The sequence below is a fragment of the Suncus etruscus genome, chromosome 1 (assembly GCF_024139225.1).
Source record: "Suncus etruscus isolate mSunEtr1 chromosome 1, mSunEtr1.pri.cur, whole genome shotgun sequence".
NCBI lineage: Eukaryota > Metazoa > Chordata > Mammalia > Eulipotyphla > Soricidae > Suncus > Suncus etruscus.
In genome coordinates this window covers 1,533,749-1,554,081 of record NC_064848.1, presented here as the reverse complement: position 1 = coordinate 1,554,081, position 20,333 = coordinate 1,533,749, and the positions used below count along the sequence as shown (strand labels likewise).

Below are 20,333 nucleotides of genomic sequence, written 5' to 3'. Positions count from 1 at the left end.
GCTTCTCCTTTTAAAACGGTGGTAAAGAGATTTGGGACATCAGTGGTGGGATTGTTGCCCTGGTGAAGGGGGGTGTTCTTTACATGATTGAAACCCAACTACAATCATATTTGTAATCAAGGTGCTTAAATAAAGATTGTATATAATATATATATTAAATAAAGATTTTATATATATAAACTGTGGTAAAATACTCCCAACTGCATTAACTGTTTATTCTCATCTAAGTGATCTATTCCTACAATTATGCCACCATAACTGCCAGCCACCTCCAGCATTTACTCATGGTCTTGAACAGAAACTATCCTGACTTAGCCTACCTCCCCCAAGACACCGGAGCTCCCTTCTTTATATCTGTGGGGGTGGAAACTGGGAGTTTCTGTGCTCTGGGTAGGGATGGACAAGGGAAGGGCTGAGGCAGGGCTCTGCTGGGCACAACCTCCCCTCCAGCAATGCTTCCTTCATAGCCAAGTGCCCCCCGAACACCAAGGCCGTGGGCCAGCCCTTCCATACACAGGGAAATTGAGGCTCTGGATAGTGGAGAGAGGAGCAAGACTACATCTCAATAGCTCCTCACCTAGGGGCTTCCCTGCTGTGACCCCTTGTACAAGGATCCCCTATCCCTGGCCTGATGGACCCATGATAGGTCTCCATGCAATAGTTCCAGCCTACAGGCAAGACACCTACTTCTGAAACACAAAGAGGTCATTAAAATGCATATTCCTGGCCTCTCCAGGAAATCCCAGGAAGGTTTCTTTCAGAAAGGTAATCTGCTCAGCAGCATTGCCCCAGCTGGCATGTCTGCAGTTCCCTCCTCCAGAGTCCTCCTACCCTCAGAAACAGCATGAAGACTACAAGCTCCAGCTCCAGAGAAATAGAAATGCCAAAAATCTTCCTGGGAGCCCTAAAACAGATTCAAGGTGTGCAAGCCTGCCCTCCAGGCAGCCTGAAGGCTTGCAGGCTGATGGGAGTGCTTGTGGGGGTTTGCAGGGCAGTGCGAGGGTGCCCCCTAGTGCTCGGCATTGTTAAAATAGTACCAGAGTGAGGGCCACCCTGCCAAAGGAGTGATTCAAGGTCTGTAGGGTAGGGCTGGAGGATAAGTGGTACAGCAGGCAGAGAGAGCACTGGCCCGGCAGGCAGCCCACCTGGGTTCAAACCTTGCCATCACATATGATCCCCCAAACACCACCTCAAGAAGTTCTGAGTATTACTAGGTTTGGCAAGAAAAAAAAAAACTACCCAGAAATAAAAAGATCTGTAAGATAGAGAAAATAGGGTAGGGTGGTGGTGACAAATGGTGAAAAGTCCATTAAGTGACCAGGATGATGAATGACCTCTGTGCACAAATCCCTGTGCAGCCTGTGGGTGAGGAAGAAATGCCCACAACATGCCAATGTCCTCTCTGTCCTCTCAGTGTCTTCCTGTAGTCACCACTCTTTGATCTCCCTCTCCTCCCAGAGCAAGGCTTGGAAGCCATGTCCTGGGGCCTAAGGCAAAAGCATCTGACTTGCAAGCACATGGCCATGATTTTGTCCCTAGTGCTTTCCACATGAAAGTGCTCTCACCTGAGCACAGGTCTGGTGTCTCTGCCTTCTGGACACCCCCCCCCCCCCCGCCAGTGTCACAACAGAATGTACTTCGCCTGATGTCCAGCCAGGGGTGTGTGTGAGCTCTGAAAGTCGAATGTGTCAGCTCCCCACCCAGAGAAGAGCGTGGGCCCCACAGGTGTGCATGCCAGCACAGCTGAAATTGTGCTACCCCCTGGTTGCACACACAACCAGGCATGTGTATCCTACCCCATCATCACAACAAAAGTGAAAGGGTGGACAGCAGGGATCTCAAACTCATGGCCCGCGGGCCATTTGTGGCCCTCCGTACAACATTTTGTAGTCCTGCCCTAGAGGAATCTTTTTTCGTTTCGTTTTGTTTTAGTTGTTTGGGTCACACCCCCCAATGTTCAAGGCTTACTACTGACTTTGCACTCAAGGATCACCCCGACTTTGCCTCCTGCAGCCCCCAGGTAAATTGAGTTTGAGACCCCCTGGTGGAGAGAAACCTTCCATGGCACCAGCTTGTCAGTAAATAGCTCAGGAGTGCATAATGGCAGTGTCTTTTATCTCACTGAGGCCAGCAGGGAGTGAAAGGTGCACTGTCTCTGATTGTTTTGGAGAGTGGGTCTCCCAAGCCATGTTCAGGAGGCCTGGAGGCCCCTCCTAGTGATTTGGGGACAAAGGGAATAAGGGTTCAATGCCAAGGCCCAAGCATGCAGAGTGCTGGGATACCTGGGCCATCCTATCACTATTTGGGGGTCCTCAGGGCCACATGGAAGTGCTCAGGGGAACCATTGCTACTGAGACCCAATGGAATCTGGCTTCGTGCATGACATTAACCTCTATACCATCTCTCCAGAACCCCACTAAGAAGTTGCTTTGAAGCCATGCTTGGGAACCCAGACAGTGTCCAAGTTCACCATAAAAAAAAGTTCCTGCTCATCCGGAACCAAATGGCTTTCTTCTTTCTCCCTTTCTCTCCCTCCCCTCCTCCTTATCTTTCTCTCTTTCTTTCATTATTTGTGCCATAGCTGGTGCTGCTCAGGACTTATATCTGGCTTTGTGCTCAGGGATCACTCCTGGTAGGCTAGGGGGACCATATGTGGTGCCAGAGACTTGAATCAGGACCACAACTGCCATAGACACATGCAAAGCATGTGTCCCCTCCTGTCCTCTGGTCTGTTTTCTATTCTTTGGTGGGGTGTTGGACCACACCCTATGATTCTTGGGAAGAGCTCATGGGTACATATAGGATTCTGGGGATCAAACCCAGGTCAGCCACATGCAAGGCAAATGCTCTACCCACTTTACTATTGCTCTGGCCCTAATTTATCTGTTTCCTATAACCTGTTTCCAGAACTTGACACATGTTTTACCAGGAACAACCCCCTTCCAGCATGTTTAGTTCCTGTCCAGGCGCCTAATGCTCATTAGCCTAATCACGGTCTAAAGACTATATTTCATCTCCTCTAGATGCCATTACCTGCCCCATAAAATCAGAGTCAAAGTCACAGCCAGTGGAAAAGGCAGAAATGCTCAGAGGACTATAAGGTGCCAAGGTTCAAACCTAGGGGCTCCCATGTGCAAAGCATGTAGTCCAGCCCTTTCAGTCATTCCTCTGGCTCAGAAATCAGGGTTTGGAGGACATTCATACATCCTTCAAGTGTGGGATTTGATGCCTGGTCCTTTGCCAAGCACTTGGGGGAGATATGAGAATAGAATGAGGCATCAGTCCTTCTGAGAGTAAGGAAGGGGAAAAGTTCTTTCTTTCCTGTGGGGCTCAGAATAGGGAGGGGACCCCCCCCCCACACACACACAGGCTTCTCAGGACATGAAGAAGGGTCTGGCCTAAAGTCTGCAGAGAGAGCAGTGCTAGAAGGGGCCAGGCCACCGATGAGCCACCCCAGGCAAAAAGCACTACAAAGCCTTTCCAGAGGAAGTGCTGAGCCTGGGAGTGGTGGGGAGCTGCGAACAGCCACCATTTGGCCCCGGGAGCCGGGGAGCCAGGGAGCCGGGGAACCGGGAATCCCTGGCAGTCGACACCGGTAGCATCCAGCCGGCTCGGTGCATGGAGCCCCCGTGTCCCAAGAGCCCAAGGCCACTGGTCATTGTCCCCCAAGCCGGGACATCTGGTCGACCTCTACTCTTGGATGAGACGGCCCGTGGAGCCCGCGAACCGGCCACTGTGCCATGTAGAAAAAAGTGCCCCTGCCCAAGGACCATGCTCTCTGCTGGAAAACAGTATTTCCATATCCGAGGCATTTCACTGCTGCTTACTGGGAAACTGTCAGAATAAACACATCTGTGGTGCGGCTGCAGCCTCTTTGCAATCTGATGGCTGCGCACAGTGGTGCCAGGGATCCACAAGGGGCTCCTGGTGGTGACAGAAAGTCAGCAGGGACATCACTGTGGGTTTCCACTGAGGCTGAGCCGAGAGAATGCTCAACAACACAAACATTAGAGTGGATGTGCAGGGAGCAACGATCAAGTGCAGGATGTGAGCAGAGTGTGCCTGGCTCATCAGTGACACACAGAAACCCACACCTGGACGCTGTATCAGGGAAATCACTGCCTGCGGGGGGGGGGGGGGGGTCTGCTGATCCCATGTCAGTAACCTGGGCAGTGAGTCCCAGAGCTGGGATGAAGGGGTGAAGGGTGGTCTGTGCTTTTGGGGGCAGAGTGAAGGCCCTCCTGTGGGGGGCTCTGGACACAGAGAATGAGCGGACCATGCTGTGTGTGCGCACTATAAACCCCGGGTGGGAACATATGAAAGGCTCATGGTAGGACAGCACAGGGTTAGTGCACTTGCCTAATGTGTTCCCAACCTGGCTGGGTCTTCAGCACCACATCCCCCTCCATGACTGCCAGCAGGACCCGGGTGGGCCTGGAGACCCTCAGCATCAGCACTGTGTCCTAGGGAATTCCTGGCCCCACAAGGTCCAAGCTGCATTTCATGTGCAGCTCTGAACCAACAGCGCAGTTGGCAGGGAATTGCCAGGAGGGGCTCCTGGGTCCCCTTTAGCACCTCTTGGGAGTCCCAATTAAACGCATAATGCTCATTCCCAGCAGACAATGATGAAAAATGTTAGAAAGATGCTGAAGCTGAAAGGCAGCGCAGAGACCAGGCATGGACCAGCTGCCTCTTCTTCCAGGAAAAGATTTGGGTCTTCCTGCCCCCTCAAGAGAACAGCCAACAGCCCACGGTCTGCACAAGCACCACTCAGGGTGGCCTGAGTTATCAGGAAGAGAAGCAGCTCCTCCTCCTCGTCCCCACCCCCCACTTACAACTCCAGGCAAGCAGTCTAGGGGTGTTTGATTGAAGTGTGGAAGCAGTATCTGCATGACTCCCCCTTTCTGCAAGTGGAACCTCTGTGACCCTACATGAATTTTGCCCCCTGGGCCCCAAATTCCCCTTCCAGGCAAAAAACTTGCACGATCCCCATGGCCAAAGGGACTTGGTCCCATTGCTTTGAGTAGCTTCTGCCTCACTGACCAACAGCTCAGTTTCACCACTACCACTACCCCAAGGCCTGGATCTGCTGAGGGGCCAGGATGGGTCTCACCACAGCCTCTCCAAATTTGAGGGGCAGAGGCAGGGCAGACGCTCCTGAGGTTCTCCCTGCCACCCTCAACATGTCCATTTGGCCTCAGCTCATTTCCCAGTGTGTCCAGGAACGGCAACAGAGGCGTCCCCTGAAAGCTCAGTTCGAGATGAATGAAGGTGTAAGGTTGCTCAGGGGTGAGAAATTCCCTGGCACACTGAATCCTTTAGGCCACATCTCTTCGGAACTGACAGGAATCACATGGGCTCCTGAGGCCTATCAAGCTGGACCTGAGCTGAGCATCCTTATGCCTGGGTCCCGCCACCATGACAGGAGGAGATGTGCTGAGGTGGTACTCACCTCCCCGGGCCCCTTCCCCCACATTCGTGCACTGCACCTCCCCCCTCGGCTCTGATTCTGTTGATTCAGGATCGAAGAAGAAAGCAGAGGATTGAGGGCAGACCAGAGCTCTGAGCCCTGGGCTTGCTTGGCCCTAAGTAACCCCTCTTGCCTTCGCCTCTCTGAGCTCATTCTGAGAGGACTATCTTTTAAGGTGTCTGAAGCCTCCTGAGAGGCAGCTCTAAGAACTGAGCATAAGCTCTGCACATAGGAGACAATACCCACACTGCAGGATTCTTTGAGGAAGGAAGGAAGGAAGGAAGGAAGGAAGGAAGGAAGGAAGGAAGGAAGGAAGGAAGGAAGGAAGGAAGGAAGGAAGGAAGGAAGGAAGGAAGGAAGGAAGGAAGGAAGGAAGTGTTGTGTATGTAAATATTTTGGGGGATTACTATGTTGCTCACCCTAAACTGATTAGGTGATTGTGCCCTACCCTAGGGTGTGACCTGGCATTCTGCCCCCACCCTAGGGTAGGACCTGATTCTGCTTCCACCATTGGTTGGTATCTGATCCCACCATTGGGTGGGACCTGACTCTGGAGTATAAAAACAAGGGTCTGTGGAAGGCCGGGGCTTTTGCTGGCTGGAACTGAATCTGAGTCTTTGGACTTCAGTTTTGTCCATCCCCCAAAATATTTACATACACAACAGGAAGGAAGGAAGGAAGGAAGGGAGGGAGGGAGGGAGGGAGGGAAGAAGGAAGGAAGGGAGGGAGGGAGGGAGGGAGGAAGGAAGGAAGGAAGGAAGGAAGGAAGGAAGGAAGGAAGGAAGGAAGGAAGGAAGGAAGGAAGGAAGGAAGGGAGGGAGGGAGGGAGGAAGGAAGGAAGGAAGGAAGGGAGGGAGGGAGGAAGGAAGGAAGGAAGGGAGGGAAGGAGGAAAGAAGGGAGGGAGGGAGGGAGGAAGGAGGGAGGGAGGGAGGGAGGAAGAGAGCTCTCAAGAGAGACCTTTGACTTTTTCAGTGAGGACTTTCAGTGGTGAACAGGCTACTTGGTTCAATTTGGAAGCACATTCAGGCCCTGGTCCTTCCTTCAAGGGAGCTCCAATCATGGCACATGTCCATCCTCTTAAGGGTAAGGGCACTTTGAGAATACCCTTCTAGCACTTTCTGAGCTCAATTCTCCTGGGAGCTGTGTCCAGGCTCCTCACTGGACTGTCCCAAGCTTGCTAAGTACCAACCCCTTCTTCAGACTGGAGAGGGGACCCTAGGGGTAGAAATTCCTTGTGCCTCCTAATTCAATCCTGCTGTGGGCTGCCCAGACTCATCGTCTCTGAGAAGGCCCTAGTCAGGACTGCCATCCTTGTCACTCTGTAGAGCCTGCAGGTGTCCTGTTGGCGAGTGGGGGTTGGGTGGATGGACACTCTCAGGTGGCCCATCTCAGGCAGTGACAGGAAAGGAGCGGTGATTAACATGAGGCCGTAAATTCTGCAGAACAGATAAAACCAGAGCAGCGGCACAGACAGAGGAGAAGCTGCAGCAACTGGTTCAACATTTGTGTTGGCAGATGCTGGCACGAGCACATTTTCCAAGGTTTGCATCAAGGGGATTGAGTGGCCACAGCCTGGGGGTTGTGGAAGGGAATCTGGGAAGGGAGCCAGGGGGCCCTGGGAAGGTAGGACCCTCAAATGGGCTGCAAGCTGGTCTGTGTCAGGTCAGGGGTGCTGAGGCTCCCTCAGGCAATGGTCTGAGCAGAAGGCTGGCGTCTAACCCTTTTCTGAGTCTCCCCTTGGCTCCCAGGCCAACCCTGAGCTGTAACCTGGAAACAGAAAGTCCTGCTCATGTTTGGAAAGCTGCTGCCCGGCCCCATCTGCCCACAGCCACACTGAGGTCTCCTGGATCTGAGGCCCAGACTTCCAAATCAGAGTATGAGAGGTCACACACCTTTAGACAGGGCCAGAGCAGCTTAGAAAAGACTGTCCACTCGTAGTTCATTGATACTCTCAGATGCTCTTGTTCTGCAACTCCATGAATCCTCCCTCCCTCCCTCCCAGGCTCCCATCCCAACCTCAAGCTCTGGGGAACCCCTGGCCTCCAGAATGGCAGCACAGGGTAGATGGGTAGGGATGAAGTGATGTGGATATCACCAGTCCCTGCTGTCATGTTAAATCAATGTCCTTTAGATGCAGGCCAGGGACACTGCAACAGACAGGGGGATCCCATCATGAAGACATTCTGACTCACACATTTCTCTGCCCTGCAACGCTGCAGAGATAGTGTCTGTGCCCTCCTTGACATCTAGATACACTCTCACAGCTTCAGAGGTCTTAGTAACAGAAAGGCACACCCACCCTGCACTTACACTTGGGGTGTACTTCCCACCCAGCCCGTCACCAGGTCCCCTCAGCATAGAGTCCCACACTGCTGAGCCTGGTTCCTTTCTCTGACTCTCAGGATTCACCCAGCCTCATCCCCATGTGTGTCACTGAACCCCTGACTCTCACCCGGGCTTTTACCTCCCACCAACCACCCACTGTCCCTTTGCCAGGCTCTGCTTGCCCTCACCTGGCCACACCTGCCTGGTGTCTATGATCCCTTGGGGGCTGCAGAAGGTGGGCATTGGCCCCCCTAAACTCCACTTCCTGAGTGTGTCCCTTCCCTTCATCCTGCATGGGCCTCAGGGCTCCAGCAGAGTTGAACACTCGATGCCCAGGAATGAATATCGGATAGGGGATATCCTAGAGAGGGGGAACCCCTAGAGCTCTAGGGCCCAGCATCCATCCACCTACCTCAGAGAAGAAGACAGATAGAATGACCAGGCTGATCCAGTGAATGACACCGGCGAACTGGAAGGCGCTGGAGACTGCAGCAAACACACAAGAGCAGGGCGGGTCTGAGGAGCTGGGCTTAGGTGCTCAGGGGCTGTGTGGGTGAGCATTGCTGTGTGATAATGTGTGCAGCGAAGGACAACAGCCTGGCAGTCTCAAGTGGTGTCAGTGAAGGTGGCTAGGGATGGGAGTGGGGGCACTGTCTTCCGTACTCTGCCCCAGGGCAGCCTCTGGGGCCACATTTTGGCTCTGATGGGCCTGGAAAGCTTCCTTACAAGGGGCTTGGTGATGATACCATGGGGAGTCAGATCCCCAAGAGGCCCCAAAGATCCCTCACAAGTCTCCAAAGCACTGTGTACAGTCGGGGACTCAGAGCTCAGGTCCAGTTCACTGTTGTCAACTCAGAGCTCAGGCGTAGCTCACTGTTAGGGACACAGAGCTCAGCCACTTTGACTGTTATTCCCAGCAAAGTATTTCAAGGAGAAAGTTGGTACAAGGACTAGACGTGGCAGGGGAGGGGGAAGAAGAGGGAGGAGAAGGCGGGGAGGCCAAGTCCAGAATGTGAGGTGAGGGAGCCCCTGGGTGCTCTCACATCACCTGTGCCAAGAGCTGGGCCCTGGGAGTGCTCTGACAACAGGAGTCCAGGCAAGCAGTGATTTGGAAAGGGCCATCATCAGGGTGAGAGTCTCACCAGGACACTCCCCAGAGGTCAGGCCTGAGTCAGGAGGATGATTCCCCCAGGCAGGGGTATGGGGTTTAAACACAGGACAGGAACAGCATGTGGCACAGTTGGCACCACCCAGGCCAGGCCTGCTGAGCTCAGCACCCAAAGCTTCACAGACACGCCCCGTGTTTTGTAGAGTACGGCTGGCTCCTGCCAGCAGCACTCCGGGGACTAATGAACCCAGAACTCTGAGAATAAGGTAGGTGGGCAGGAACCATGATGAGAAGATTGATTCAAGAGAGAGACTTAGGGGTCCCCGGGCTTTGGGCCAGTGATATTTCTTAAGGAGGCTTTGGGTCTTCTCCTGCCTGTGAACTCATGTGGGAAAAGCCAGGGGATGTGGCCAGAGAGGCACCCTCAGACCTGTGGGAACAGAAAATTCTTCCCCGTCATTTCTCAGCTGAATTCCTAGGCTTTATTTTTTTTTTTTTATTATTTTTACGGTGCACTTTAGAAGAGCAATAAATCTCTGATTGTGCGATTTATGGAAGAGAAGATGCCTTTTATGAGCTGCTATTGGATTTCCCACCAAAATCAATCTCCTGGATACTTAATTTAAGCAAAATTCCAGGGTCAGCTGGGTTCTCAGCTCTTCTCAATGCTTTGCCACAGCTGGTGTGAGAGCAGGGAAAGACAGCTTACAGCCAGCCCTCTGCAGTAGTGGCCACTGCCTGGCATGGCTGCACGAAGGTAGTCTGAGTGTCCAGCCACGTCAGTCACTTTATGCTGTAAGAAACTCCAATGAAAAGCCAAGGGATTTACCTCCCACCTTCGTGAAACCCAATAGGACTAATCAAAATAATTCTGTTTTTTTCTAACAGCCTTTCATCGAACTGGAAAAATCAGGTCCATAGGGGTGGTTGGGGACTAGATTATGTCCCAGACTTCCCATTGCAAGGACTAAGGACCACCTGCTTGGGATGAGGCCCCTTGCATCAGTGATACTGCCCATGCAGGCATCTCTTTAGGTGAGAGGAAATGCCAACATGGAAAAATAAAAATAAATCAAGAGCGCAAACAGGAGTCCCCAACATTTTTTATCTCATCTGTTTCTGGACATGGACTGCTTAAGATGGAAGGAAGGGTAAGACAGAGAGGAAGAGGCTGAGGTGAGGAGAAATAAACTAAGCGAGATGTAGGAGCCCCCCCTTTCCCCTCCCCAGGTGATCCCAAGCATGGGAGGGCCCTGATGGACGCACATTGAACCCCGAGATGATACGCGTTGGCGCAGGAAGCTCTTGTGCTACTCACACTGGAGAAGCTTTATATCTATTAGCAGTTCCAGGGTCAGGAGGAGCACCACCAATATTACACAGGTGACCAGGAAACTGTTGACGCTCGCACTGAGCAAAAATACCTGCCACACGGCCGCCCTCTTCCCGCAGCACGGCTTCAGCCAGGACGACCTGCAGGCAGACGGACAGCAGGTGAGATGGGGCAAAGTCAACCAATGCTCTGCTGCCCCTGCCTGCTCTCCGCTCCTCTTGATGCCAAGCTCCCTCCTTAATACCCCTTGTGAAGGGATCGCAGGGCAGCATGAAGAGAGTGAATGTCCCTTGCAATTGGGGCTCCATTTCCAGACTGACCTGGCCTCTCTCTGACCCTCTGTCTCACTGAGCCCCTCTGCGTGCAGGAGACCCTGAGTTTCACCCCTGCAGCATCCCGCCCAACACCTCCAGACGTGAACATCAAGAACTGGGATTTGCCCACTGAGCACAGCTGATATGAACTAAACAACAAAGAAACAAAAATAAAGTAGAACGGCATGAGAGCCCATGTCCAGGCATGTGGCAAGAGGGACAATGGTGACGGTGGCGCTGCCTTAGCACCTGGAATCTCTCTTAAGCCGGGAGGAGCTGCCTAGGAATGGGCACCCCTCCGAGTGGTGGAGGAAAAAATCTCTCTGCCTCATACTGGAGATGAAGGTGAGGGGGTCCACATGATGGCCCCCAGAAAGCCTTTTCTCCCCTGCAGGGACAGAATCTCTTCTCCCTGTGCTCCTTGTGCTCTCTTGGGGCCAGTCACTGGGGACTCAGCCGCCAGGAAGAGGTTACAGATATCCCAGTTAGCACGGCCAAGAAACTTCCATTTTGATGCAGCCCTCCAGGGCTTACCAGAGGAGGACACATTCCCTGGGACACACTGTCCCCCTCTGAGAGGGCACACGCACCAGCCCTCTCCTCCCATGATGCACTCCACATTCCCACCTCCCCTGTGCTCCCCCTAAAACCAGCAGCCCTAATGGGTCTTGTGGCTGTGACTGGGTCAGAGAGAGTTTAAGAGCTAGGGCTGAGGGGCAGGAAGAAAGGGCTAGCAGAGTGATGGCTTTTGGGGTCATCCCATTTTGGGAGGGGGGCACAAGGGTCTGCTCCAGATGCCCCTGGGAAGTCTCACCTCCTCACCTCCTCAGCCCTTCCAGCCCTATCTTAATCCCTCACACCTCAGATCTCACCCAGCCCCCAGCATACTCTGCTCCCTCTGGAAGCTTCATGCTCCTTCCGGTATGGCACTTCCAGAATAATTTCCCAAGGGAGGCAGCTTGTCACCCCTGAAACTCCCCCCACCAGCTCCAATGTCACCTCTCTCAAGCCTTCTATGTCCTCTCTCAATTGTTGGAGGTTCCTGCGAGCTATGCCATGCCACTGTCATCTGAGACAACACTGCGCAGTTGTAAAGGCACTTGTGGCCTTGGAGGCTGAGTGCCCAGACCAGAGTCACACCCAGACTGCCGGGCCTGCTGTGCACCCCACATGGCTGCCCCTTCCAACTGGCAGGAGAGGTCAAGGGTGTGGACCAACATTGGTCTCTTCCAGCTGCAACCTCTGCACTTGAACTGGGGCACACATCCTCTGGACTCATTATCTGAATGAGCACAAGCTGGTCTCATCCATCCTTAAGGGAGCGGCATTTCTTAGTTGGGCTAGGGGTACTCCATGGAGAAGCTGCAGGCACTTCTGGCTGGTCCTGGAGGTTCTGTCCAGGAGGACTCACATTGAAGGCTCTAAACAGCTCCATATTTTCTGACCCTTGTCCTGAGCCATGGCCCAGTTGGTCTGGAACCCAGTCATCCCAGGTACCCTGATCAGGCACCCAAAATAGTGCAGCGGGTATCCAGGATATCTAGGGTGCCACTCTATGTTGTACCTGCTTTCATGCTTCTCCTAGGCATGGGGGACAGAGATCTAGACTCAGAATCTCTGCAGGGAAGTGAGATATCCACCAGGAGCCAGCAGGGTGCGAAGTCAGGACAGGCCCTGCTACCCTCCTCCCTGGCAATTTACACCCCCAGGAAAGAACCAAACACTGAATGATTGTGAGCGTCTCACCTGGGACTGAGGAGAAGAGGGTTGGCATGGAAGCCAGCCTGCTTGTGCCATCTGGTCCCTGAGATACCCTGTTCAATAAACCCCAGTGAAGGCAGAAAGTGGGAGTTAGGAGGACCTCCTCCTCTAGAGCCAGACAGGGTCCTGCCCAGGCTCGGTCAGGCCCAGTGCCTCTGGCCTTCCTCAGCCTCCCACTGGGGATGGAGTCAACCTCATGCTTCTACAGAAACTCAAGGGAGTGGCTGGCATCTAGTCCAGGATGATTCTCTGAGGTTGGACTCAGGGCAGCAGACCTGGAGAAGTCCTCTGTTAGGGACAGTGGCTAGCAAGGAGGGGCTGCCTTGGGATGGGGGGGGGTAAGGGACTGGGGTCACACACAAGGTCAGTAGGCCTTAATCCTGTCACACTGGAGACCACCAAGCTATAAGAAACCCCACTGCCTGGCCCAATGCCAGACCATGCAGACCCCAGGATCTGCTGCAGGACCCAGACTTCCACCAGTGGTTTCCAATTTGCCAGAACAGCAGAGATCAGAACCTATCTTAGAGGTACTGGCTATGTAGAGGACTCTGAGGACCTCCAGGGGTCCCCTCTTTACAGCCCTGCTTCATGGATTCAGTGAGGCATGAGGCATGTCTCCCTGAATTAAGAGTCTATGTCTCAGGGAGATGCCAGATGATGGAATCTGAACTGGTGCTGGGATCTCACAAAAGGTACCAGGTTGGAGTGATAGTACTGTATGCAGGATGCTTGCCTTGCATGCAACAGACTTGGGTTCAATTTTTTTGTTTTGTTTTGTTTTGTTTTTTGTTTTTGGGCCACACCCAGCGGTGCTCAGGGGTTACTCCTGGCTGTCTGCTCAGAAATAGCTCCTGGCAGGCACAGGGGACCATATGGGATGCCGGGATTCGAACCAACCACCTTTGGTCCTGGATCGGCTGCTTGCAAGGCAAACACCATTGTGCTATCTCGGGTTCAATTCTTGACATTCCATAGGCTTCCTAGAGCCCATCAGGAATGATCCATGAGCAGAGAACAAGGAGTAAGTTCTGAGTACCATCAGGTACAGCCCAAAAAACAAACGAACAAACAAAGTACCAAGTATTTTGGAGGAGAATGAGACCAAGAATATGGGAATAGCAAAATGAGACACTGAAGACAGCAGGTTTCACCCAACACTGGATGGGGCCAGCGCCCTCAACAGGTGCTGAGAACAAGGCGAAGGGGTGTGTGTGTGTGTGTGTGTGTGTGTGTGTGTGTGTGTGTGTGTGTTAAGGGCTCCCTAAGCTACAGATGGAGGCTGCAGCCCAAGTCCAGGCAGGTTCCAGGCTTCCAAACCTTGAAAAGGACTCTGACCTCAGAGCTGCAGAACTCTACAGGGCTCTGGTGACTGGGGAGGAGCATCAGGCTTCTGGGTAGACTCCCTGTTTGCAGATCTTAAACTGCAAATCAATTTTCCTCTGAACTTCAAATGACTTGGACCTCTTTGGGTGCTTGCTTTTCAGCAGGAAATAAAATAGCACGCTTCCACTTATGCCGGAGAAGTTGCCAAGGGGCTTCAGGGACCAAGAGGGGAACAGCATTGAGTGTCTCCTTGAATGTCTCCGTGAGTGGCCTGCCCTGCCCTGCCGAGCCTGGAGCTGGTTCTACAGTGTGGCCACTAGAGGGCAGGCATCTCCTAATCGCATGCCCTGGTGCAGCCTCAGTCGCAGGGGCCTTGGTGGGGAGGGTGAAGGGGCTGCCAAAACCCGAAATGCCAAACACCAGATGGCAGCTCCTGGCAAGCAGCAGGTGTTGGGCTGTGAGGTGCTACCGGTCACACCTTAGGCCTCCAGAAATCCTGGGGCAGCGAGGGGAGGCTTGGTGAAGGCCTTTGCTGTCCCTGCTTTTCTTTTTCTGGGTCTTGAGTGTGAACATTGCCGACAACATTCTGGGACATTGCAGTGAACTCTGGCTCAATGCCTGTGGGGCCCTGGGGGTGAGAAGGGCCATGGGGGTCAGCCCAGGGCGAGGTGGCTCCAGGTCGCCGTTCTCTCTGGCGGCCTTCCCAAGGCTGGCATGGAAACAACCATGACGCAGATTCCCGAGGTGTCAGTGTGGCCAGGGCTGTCTTTGCTGCGGGAGCCTGGCGCTCCCTGAGTTCTCCTGTGCACTGGGGGCCGAGGGCTGGGAGGACGCTCATGGAGAGGATAGGGGACAATGACTGGATGGGGGGATGTTGCTGACCTTCCAGCCAAGGGGTGCATCTCCTGGTGGGCAGTCAGACCAGGTTCTGCTGTTCCTCATGGACATCTGCACCCACAAAGTCCCCAGTCAGTGTCTGGGCACCAGTCAGTGTCAGGAGTTGAAATGGAGTCCAGGCTAGGGCACCCCTAGCGGACTCCTACTCACACCCAGTCACATCAGGGGATTCCCTGCTTCTACAGGGTTGGGTCCCCACAAGCAATGGAAACCATCGGAGTTGGCTCCACCCTGAAAACACACAGCCCCCCAAGAGGCCTCTGACACTCCCAAGCAACGCCACATTCTTTGGCCCCTCATTGAACCACAGTTGGTAGACTCTTGATGGTGAAGCTCAGGGGTTCCTGAGCACTGCTTAGCCTTAGAGGGTTCCAATAACCAGCTCCTTGACTTCTCCCTGCAGAGAAACCAACCCCTCTTTCTGTTTGGGTGCCTGCGGTAGCTGGTGTCTCCCCAGGGTGCACCACCTCTCATCTGCCTCTGTGAACCCACCGTGGACTTGGCTTTCCCTCTCTCTGCAGGTGGCCTGCACAGGACAAAACTGAGGAAAAGCCACATACCAGCACAGTCTACACGGCCATGCCACTTTCACCTATGACTTTTTTTGTTTTTGTTTTTAGTTTTTGGGCTACACCAGGTGATGCTCAGGGGTTACTCCTGGCTCTGCACTCAGAAATTGCTCCTGGTTTGGGGGACAATATGGGACGCTGGGGGATTGAACCTCTTAGGTCAACCGTGTGCAAGGCAAACGCCCTACCACTTGTGCCACTGCTCCAGCCGTCCATCCCCCCCCCCTCCCGCCTATGATATTTTTAGTGACCTCAGTTATCTCCCCTGGTATGTCTCACTTACTATGTGCCAACCAAAGGCAAGGCAATAACTGCATAGAGCAGGGGCCTTCCTCTTAGATCTTGCTCGAGGGCCCAGAAACACATTCACCCACTCTCAGGCCACCCTCAGCACATGTCTGAAATGGTCCCAGGTGTTCCTGCTTTTTTCTGACTATCATTCATTTCTTCTCTATCTCAGTGCTCAGGGTTTTCATGCAAGGATGAATGGGCATTGGGCAGGCAATCTACAAACTAATCCCTCTCCAAGAGAACAGAAGTCCAGGTGGCCACTCCTCTGTCTTCCAGACCCAGTTCCAGGAGGTCAGTCACAGAGATATACAGAGTAGAAACAGCACTGGAGGTGAGAAGCCACTGTTGCTCCTTCAGGGGACCACAGTCTTGAAACTTTCTTGACATTGCTCTGCAATCCAAGCTAAAGGTCAGCCAGGCTCATGAGACAATGACTTGTGCTTGTCCCAGAATCTCAGCTCTCTTGTGGCCCCAGAAATGCCAACTCTGGGAAAGGTAAGAACACTGAGCAGGGAGTGAGGTACATGCAGGAGCCAATCACCCAGGACCTACACTGAACCACCCCCATTTGGGGGACAGCACACCGGATGTTCTGATGTGGGGGAGGGCCTGGGTGATGTCTACATATTTTCTGAAGCTTGGCTCCATCCCGACTCGGGCAGGGAGTGGAATCAAAGGCCTCTGTCAGAGCAACAGCCCTCAATTCGTGGGGGGCACAAGCCTGGGGGTCTCCTGGGCCCATAGGAGCAGGGCTGCTCAGATTGATCGGTTTCCTAACAGGGTGGGTGGGGAACAGAAAACACCCCACTTTTCTCTCCTCTCTTCAGAGCTATAGTGGGGAGATCTTGGGTCAGCTCCAAGCATCTGGCAGTGCTCAGGGGTTACTCCTGCTCTGCACTCAGAAATTATTCCTGGCAGGCTCAGGGCACCATATGGGGTGCTGGTGATCAAAACCAGGTGGGCACATGCAAGGCAAATGCCCCATCTGCTGTGAGGTTGCTCCAGCCCCTGTCATCTCTATATTTATATCTCTATATCAATATGCTCTTTATTCTTCTCAAATACATCTTGTTCTTATTTGTGTGTGTTTGGGCCACACCCAAAGACTCAGGGGTTACTCCTGGCTCTTTACTCAGGAATCACTCCTAATGGTGCTCAGGGGGCCATACAGGATGCTGGGGGATTCAATCAGATTTGGCTGTGTGCAAGACAAATGCCTTACCTGCTGAACTATCACTCAGGCACCAATATGGCCTTATTTGATTTGGTTTATATTGTCTTCATACCTATACTGTCTATACCCCCATGCCATCTCATATGACTGGGAGCCCTCAAGATCTATTATTTCAGCTCCTTTTGTTGGGGATCAGGTCTTGCACTTGAACTTTCCCCCCAAATTACTGCCTTGCTCAGACACCCCTACCCAGGAGATGGTCAGAAGCGCTCTGCCGCCACCTAGTGGTAACTCTCAGCTGTATTCTGCACCTGGGAGCAGGTGGGGAGGACAGTTACTAGATTAGTTTTCTTTATCAAGGAAAACTATTTGAAATTTTTCAAAGGAAAGAGGCATATTAGGAAAGTGCATATTAGGAAAGTTTTCCTGGTCAGGGTATCACAATCCTCCCCAGAAATCTGAACCTATAAGAATAATTATTATCACAGGAGAGCTGGGTCGCCTGTAGGAGAGATGGTTTGAAAATAGGCAAATCTCACTGGCATCAAGTAAGTGAATAAATGATGCTTCCTTCTCCTCAGAAAAGATTACACAGAAGCTATCCCAAACCAGGAAATGATAAACTTCATACTTATGTCACAGCAGGAATGGAACCCCAAAAAGCTTTTCCGTCTATCAAAAGGAAGTCAGAATTGCACTAAACAAATTCTGAGGCAAATATGATTTTTGTTTGTTTGGATTTGGGGCCATTCCCAGAAATACTCAGGGATCAGTCCTGGAAATTCTCAGGGGGACCATCTGGGATGCCAGAGACTGAACCCAAGCTGGCCACATGCAATACAAGTGTCCTACCCATTATACTATCTATCTGGCCCAAATGCAACTTTTTTTCTTGTAGCATGACAGTGGAGTTGGTGTGATAGGGGCAGGGTGCCTGCAGATGGTCGAGCCAGCCCCAACCTTCAGTTTAGGGTGAGAGAATTGTGTGCTCTCTCCCACACACTGCTCTGCCCTTGGCTTTTGGGTCAGACCCAACTTTTCCTGCCTTGAACCCATATCTTAACCCAGAATGACCCAGTCACTCCCCCATTCATTCAAGTCACTCGACCCACACCTTCTGCTCCAGGCCAAGGGTCCGGGTGTTGCTTTGGGTGCTGCCCAGCCCATGGAGAGATGAGCAGACATGTGAGGTGACAAAGCTATGGAAAGACTGAGGGTGCGTGGGGGAGGGCCCCCTTTATGTGTGGGGGAGAGAAAACTTTAAATGGGAAGTGGTCCTGAGCATACCAGTATGGATCGAGAGAAGGGTATTTTGGGATCTGGCTCAGTAGTTCCCTCCCGCCTCCCTCTGCTTCCACCTTTGTTTGCTGGTGTACCTAAAATTATTTTAACCCTTATTGAAAGATGCTGCTATACTGGATCTATCTTTTCCTTTTTTCTTTTTCCTAGCCCAACATCTCTAAAGCCACACTGTGCCCCTATTACATTTCCTCTGACTGTGACATACTGACAGATAAGTCTGTCTGACATCTCAGTTTAGCCCTTTCTGTAACTCTGAAATAGGAGCCATTATTAAAGGCTTAACAGCTTACATTTATTGGGAGTGGGAGAAACACTTTTCAGTGCTCAGGGCTCTGTGCTTAGGAAAGCACTCTTGGCAGGGCTCAGAGGACCTTATTGTGGTGTTGGGGATCAAACCTGGGTCAGCTGCATCCAAAGCAAATGCCTTAACCCATGTACTCTCTGGCCCAGCTGATTAAGGAAAAGCAGGGGGTAGGGTGGCAGGCACAGGGGGACTGTGGCTTAAGAGAGGAGCTGCTGAGTGTCAAACACTTAAGGGTCCTATGGCGAGAAGCTAGTCAGGGACATAAGGAGAGCAGAGTCCATGGTGTGCAGGAACTGAAGCTGGGCCTTAAGGATCCAGAAAAGCACAGAAGAAGCTTCTAGAAGTTCTAGAAGCAGGGGAGAGAGAGAGAGAGAGAGAGAGAGAGAGAGAGAGAGAGAGAGAGAGAGAGAGAGAGAGAGAGAGAGAGAGAGAGAGAGAGAGATATGAAGGGAGCTAGCAAGGCATGGAGTGGAGACCTGTGTGTCTTTCCTTCCAGGAGGAGGTGGCCTGCAAGAAGCTCATGGAAATGCAAGAAGGAAGGGGAATTGGATTCAGAAATGAGGGAGTCCGAAAAGGAGGTAGATACAAGGGTGCGGTGTAACCACATGTGACAGATTCTGCTCTCTGAGGAAGGAAGAGAGGAGAGGGGATTGGAGGGGGCTGAAGAGAACAGAGGGAACTAACGTAGCCTCTGGCACTGGGAGTGAAGTGAACCTAGGCATCAGAACCAACAAATAAGCAGAGACTGGAGCTCTTTGGTGGGACACACATTAGCAGGCTGGATGTCTGTGCCAGCCCCCTGCATGTATGCGCACACACACACACAAGCACACACATACACACACACACACACACCCCTGGGAACATAGCTGGATGTCTGTGCCAGCCCCCTGCATGCACACACACACACACACACACACACACACACACACACACACACACACACACACACACACACACCCTGAGAACACAGCAAGATGGTGGTCTGCATCCCAAGTAGAGAACTTCCTGGCTGGTTACTAGATAACAGCTTGGTCCTGAAATTCCTATGTCCTGAACTGGAGCAGTAAGTGTCTATTGCTCGAAACACCTGGCTAAGCCAGATCCCAGTCTGCTCTTGTCCAGTTTTCCTTCCCTGAATCCTCAGCTGCACAGAAGCAAATAGGCTCAGCAGTGGTGGCGCTGCAGTGAAGGCTTTGGTGGCTAAGAACATGTAGGACCAAAGGCTCCGAGGAAAGCCCAGGAGCTTAGTTATAATGGGTCTGCCTCTGCCTGTGCTTATAGGCTTGCCCATGAGGACGTGAGGCCCCTTCTTCCCAGGGCTTTCATGATCTTGATTTCTCCTCTTGCTGCATGAAAGTACAGGGAGAAGTAAACCGGGCAGCACAGGCCGGTAAAGATGGTGTGTGTGTGTGTGTGTGTGTGTGTGTGTGTGTGTGTGTTGTATGTTAATCACAGGTACCAATATGAGGTGAGAAGGGACAGGCAACTCATTAGGAGAATGAGCTGGATCAGGAGCCAGATAGGTCTCTGCTTCTCTATTATTGTACAACCCTGCGCCAATCACACCTCCTCTTCAGGGCCCTGTTGTCCTGTTGGGAAAATGAGACTAGATGGTCTCCAAGGTCTTTCCCGAGCTAACAGTCTCAGATTCTAAGATAATCTGAGGGCACTGGCATGAGCCAAAAGACTGACTGGCTACCAAACCCCTCAGCTCTCTATGACTAGGGTCTCAGAGTCTCCCAATTCACACAGAAAAGATTCCATCCCAGGGTAAGAAAAGCTATTTCTGATAAGACCAGACCTGGGGGTAAACCTGATCAGAACTGTCGAGGGGGTTGTTAGACTGTAGAAGGGGCCAGGTTGGAAATTTGGGGGGAACCCCAGGAAATGCAGACTGAGCCAACAGGCCTTGGAAATCAGCCTTCTCTCCCTCCTCGGGTGTTGCTATTTTGCCTCCTTCTTCCCCCTGGCTCTTGTCCTGGACCTTCACTTCCTTTCCTCAGGAAACTGTGTGGCCGCCAGTGGGCCCCCTGCAGACCGCACCAACCGTGCAGCAAATCCTTTCTCTCTTTTGCTTCCTATTTTCCCAACAGGAGCAGCAGTTCCCCGGGGCACACCTGGAGATTCAAATCAAATCAAGAGCCTCTCTGCCTGC

General features: G+C 52.5%; 1 protein-coding gene across 1 annotated transcript in view; it reads right to left on the bottom strand.

The window, feature by feature from the left end:
- TMEM266 (transmembrane protein 266) overlaps nt 1-20,333 on the bottom strand; it is a 59,820-nt gene that overhangs the window by 31,460 nt on the left and 8,027 nt on the right. The window contains exons 3-4 of the mRNA XM_049777885.1: nt 10,223-10,377; nt 8,209-8,282 (exon numbers count right to left, since the gene is read on the bottom strand). Of these exons, the coding sequence (XP_049633842.1) occupies nt 8,209-8,282; nt 10,223-10,377 (229 nt within the window). The remainder of the gene's footprint in view (nt 1-8,208; nt 8,283-10,222; nt 10,378-20,333) is intronic.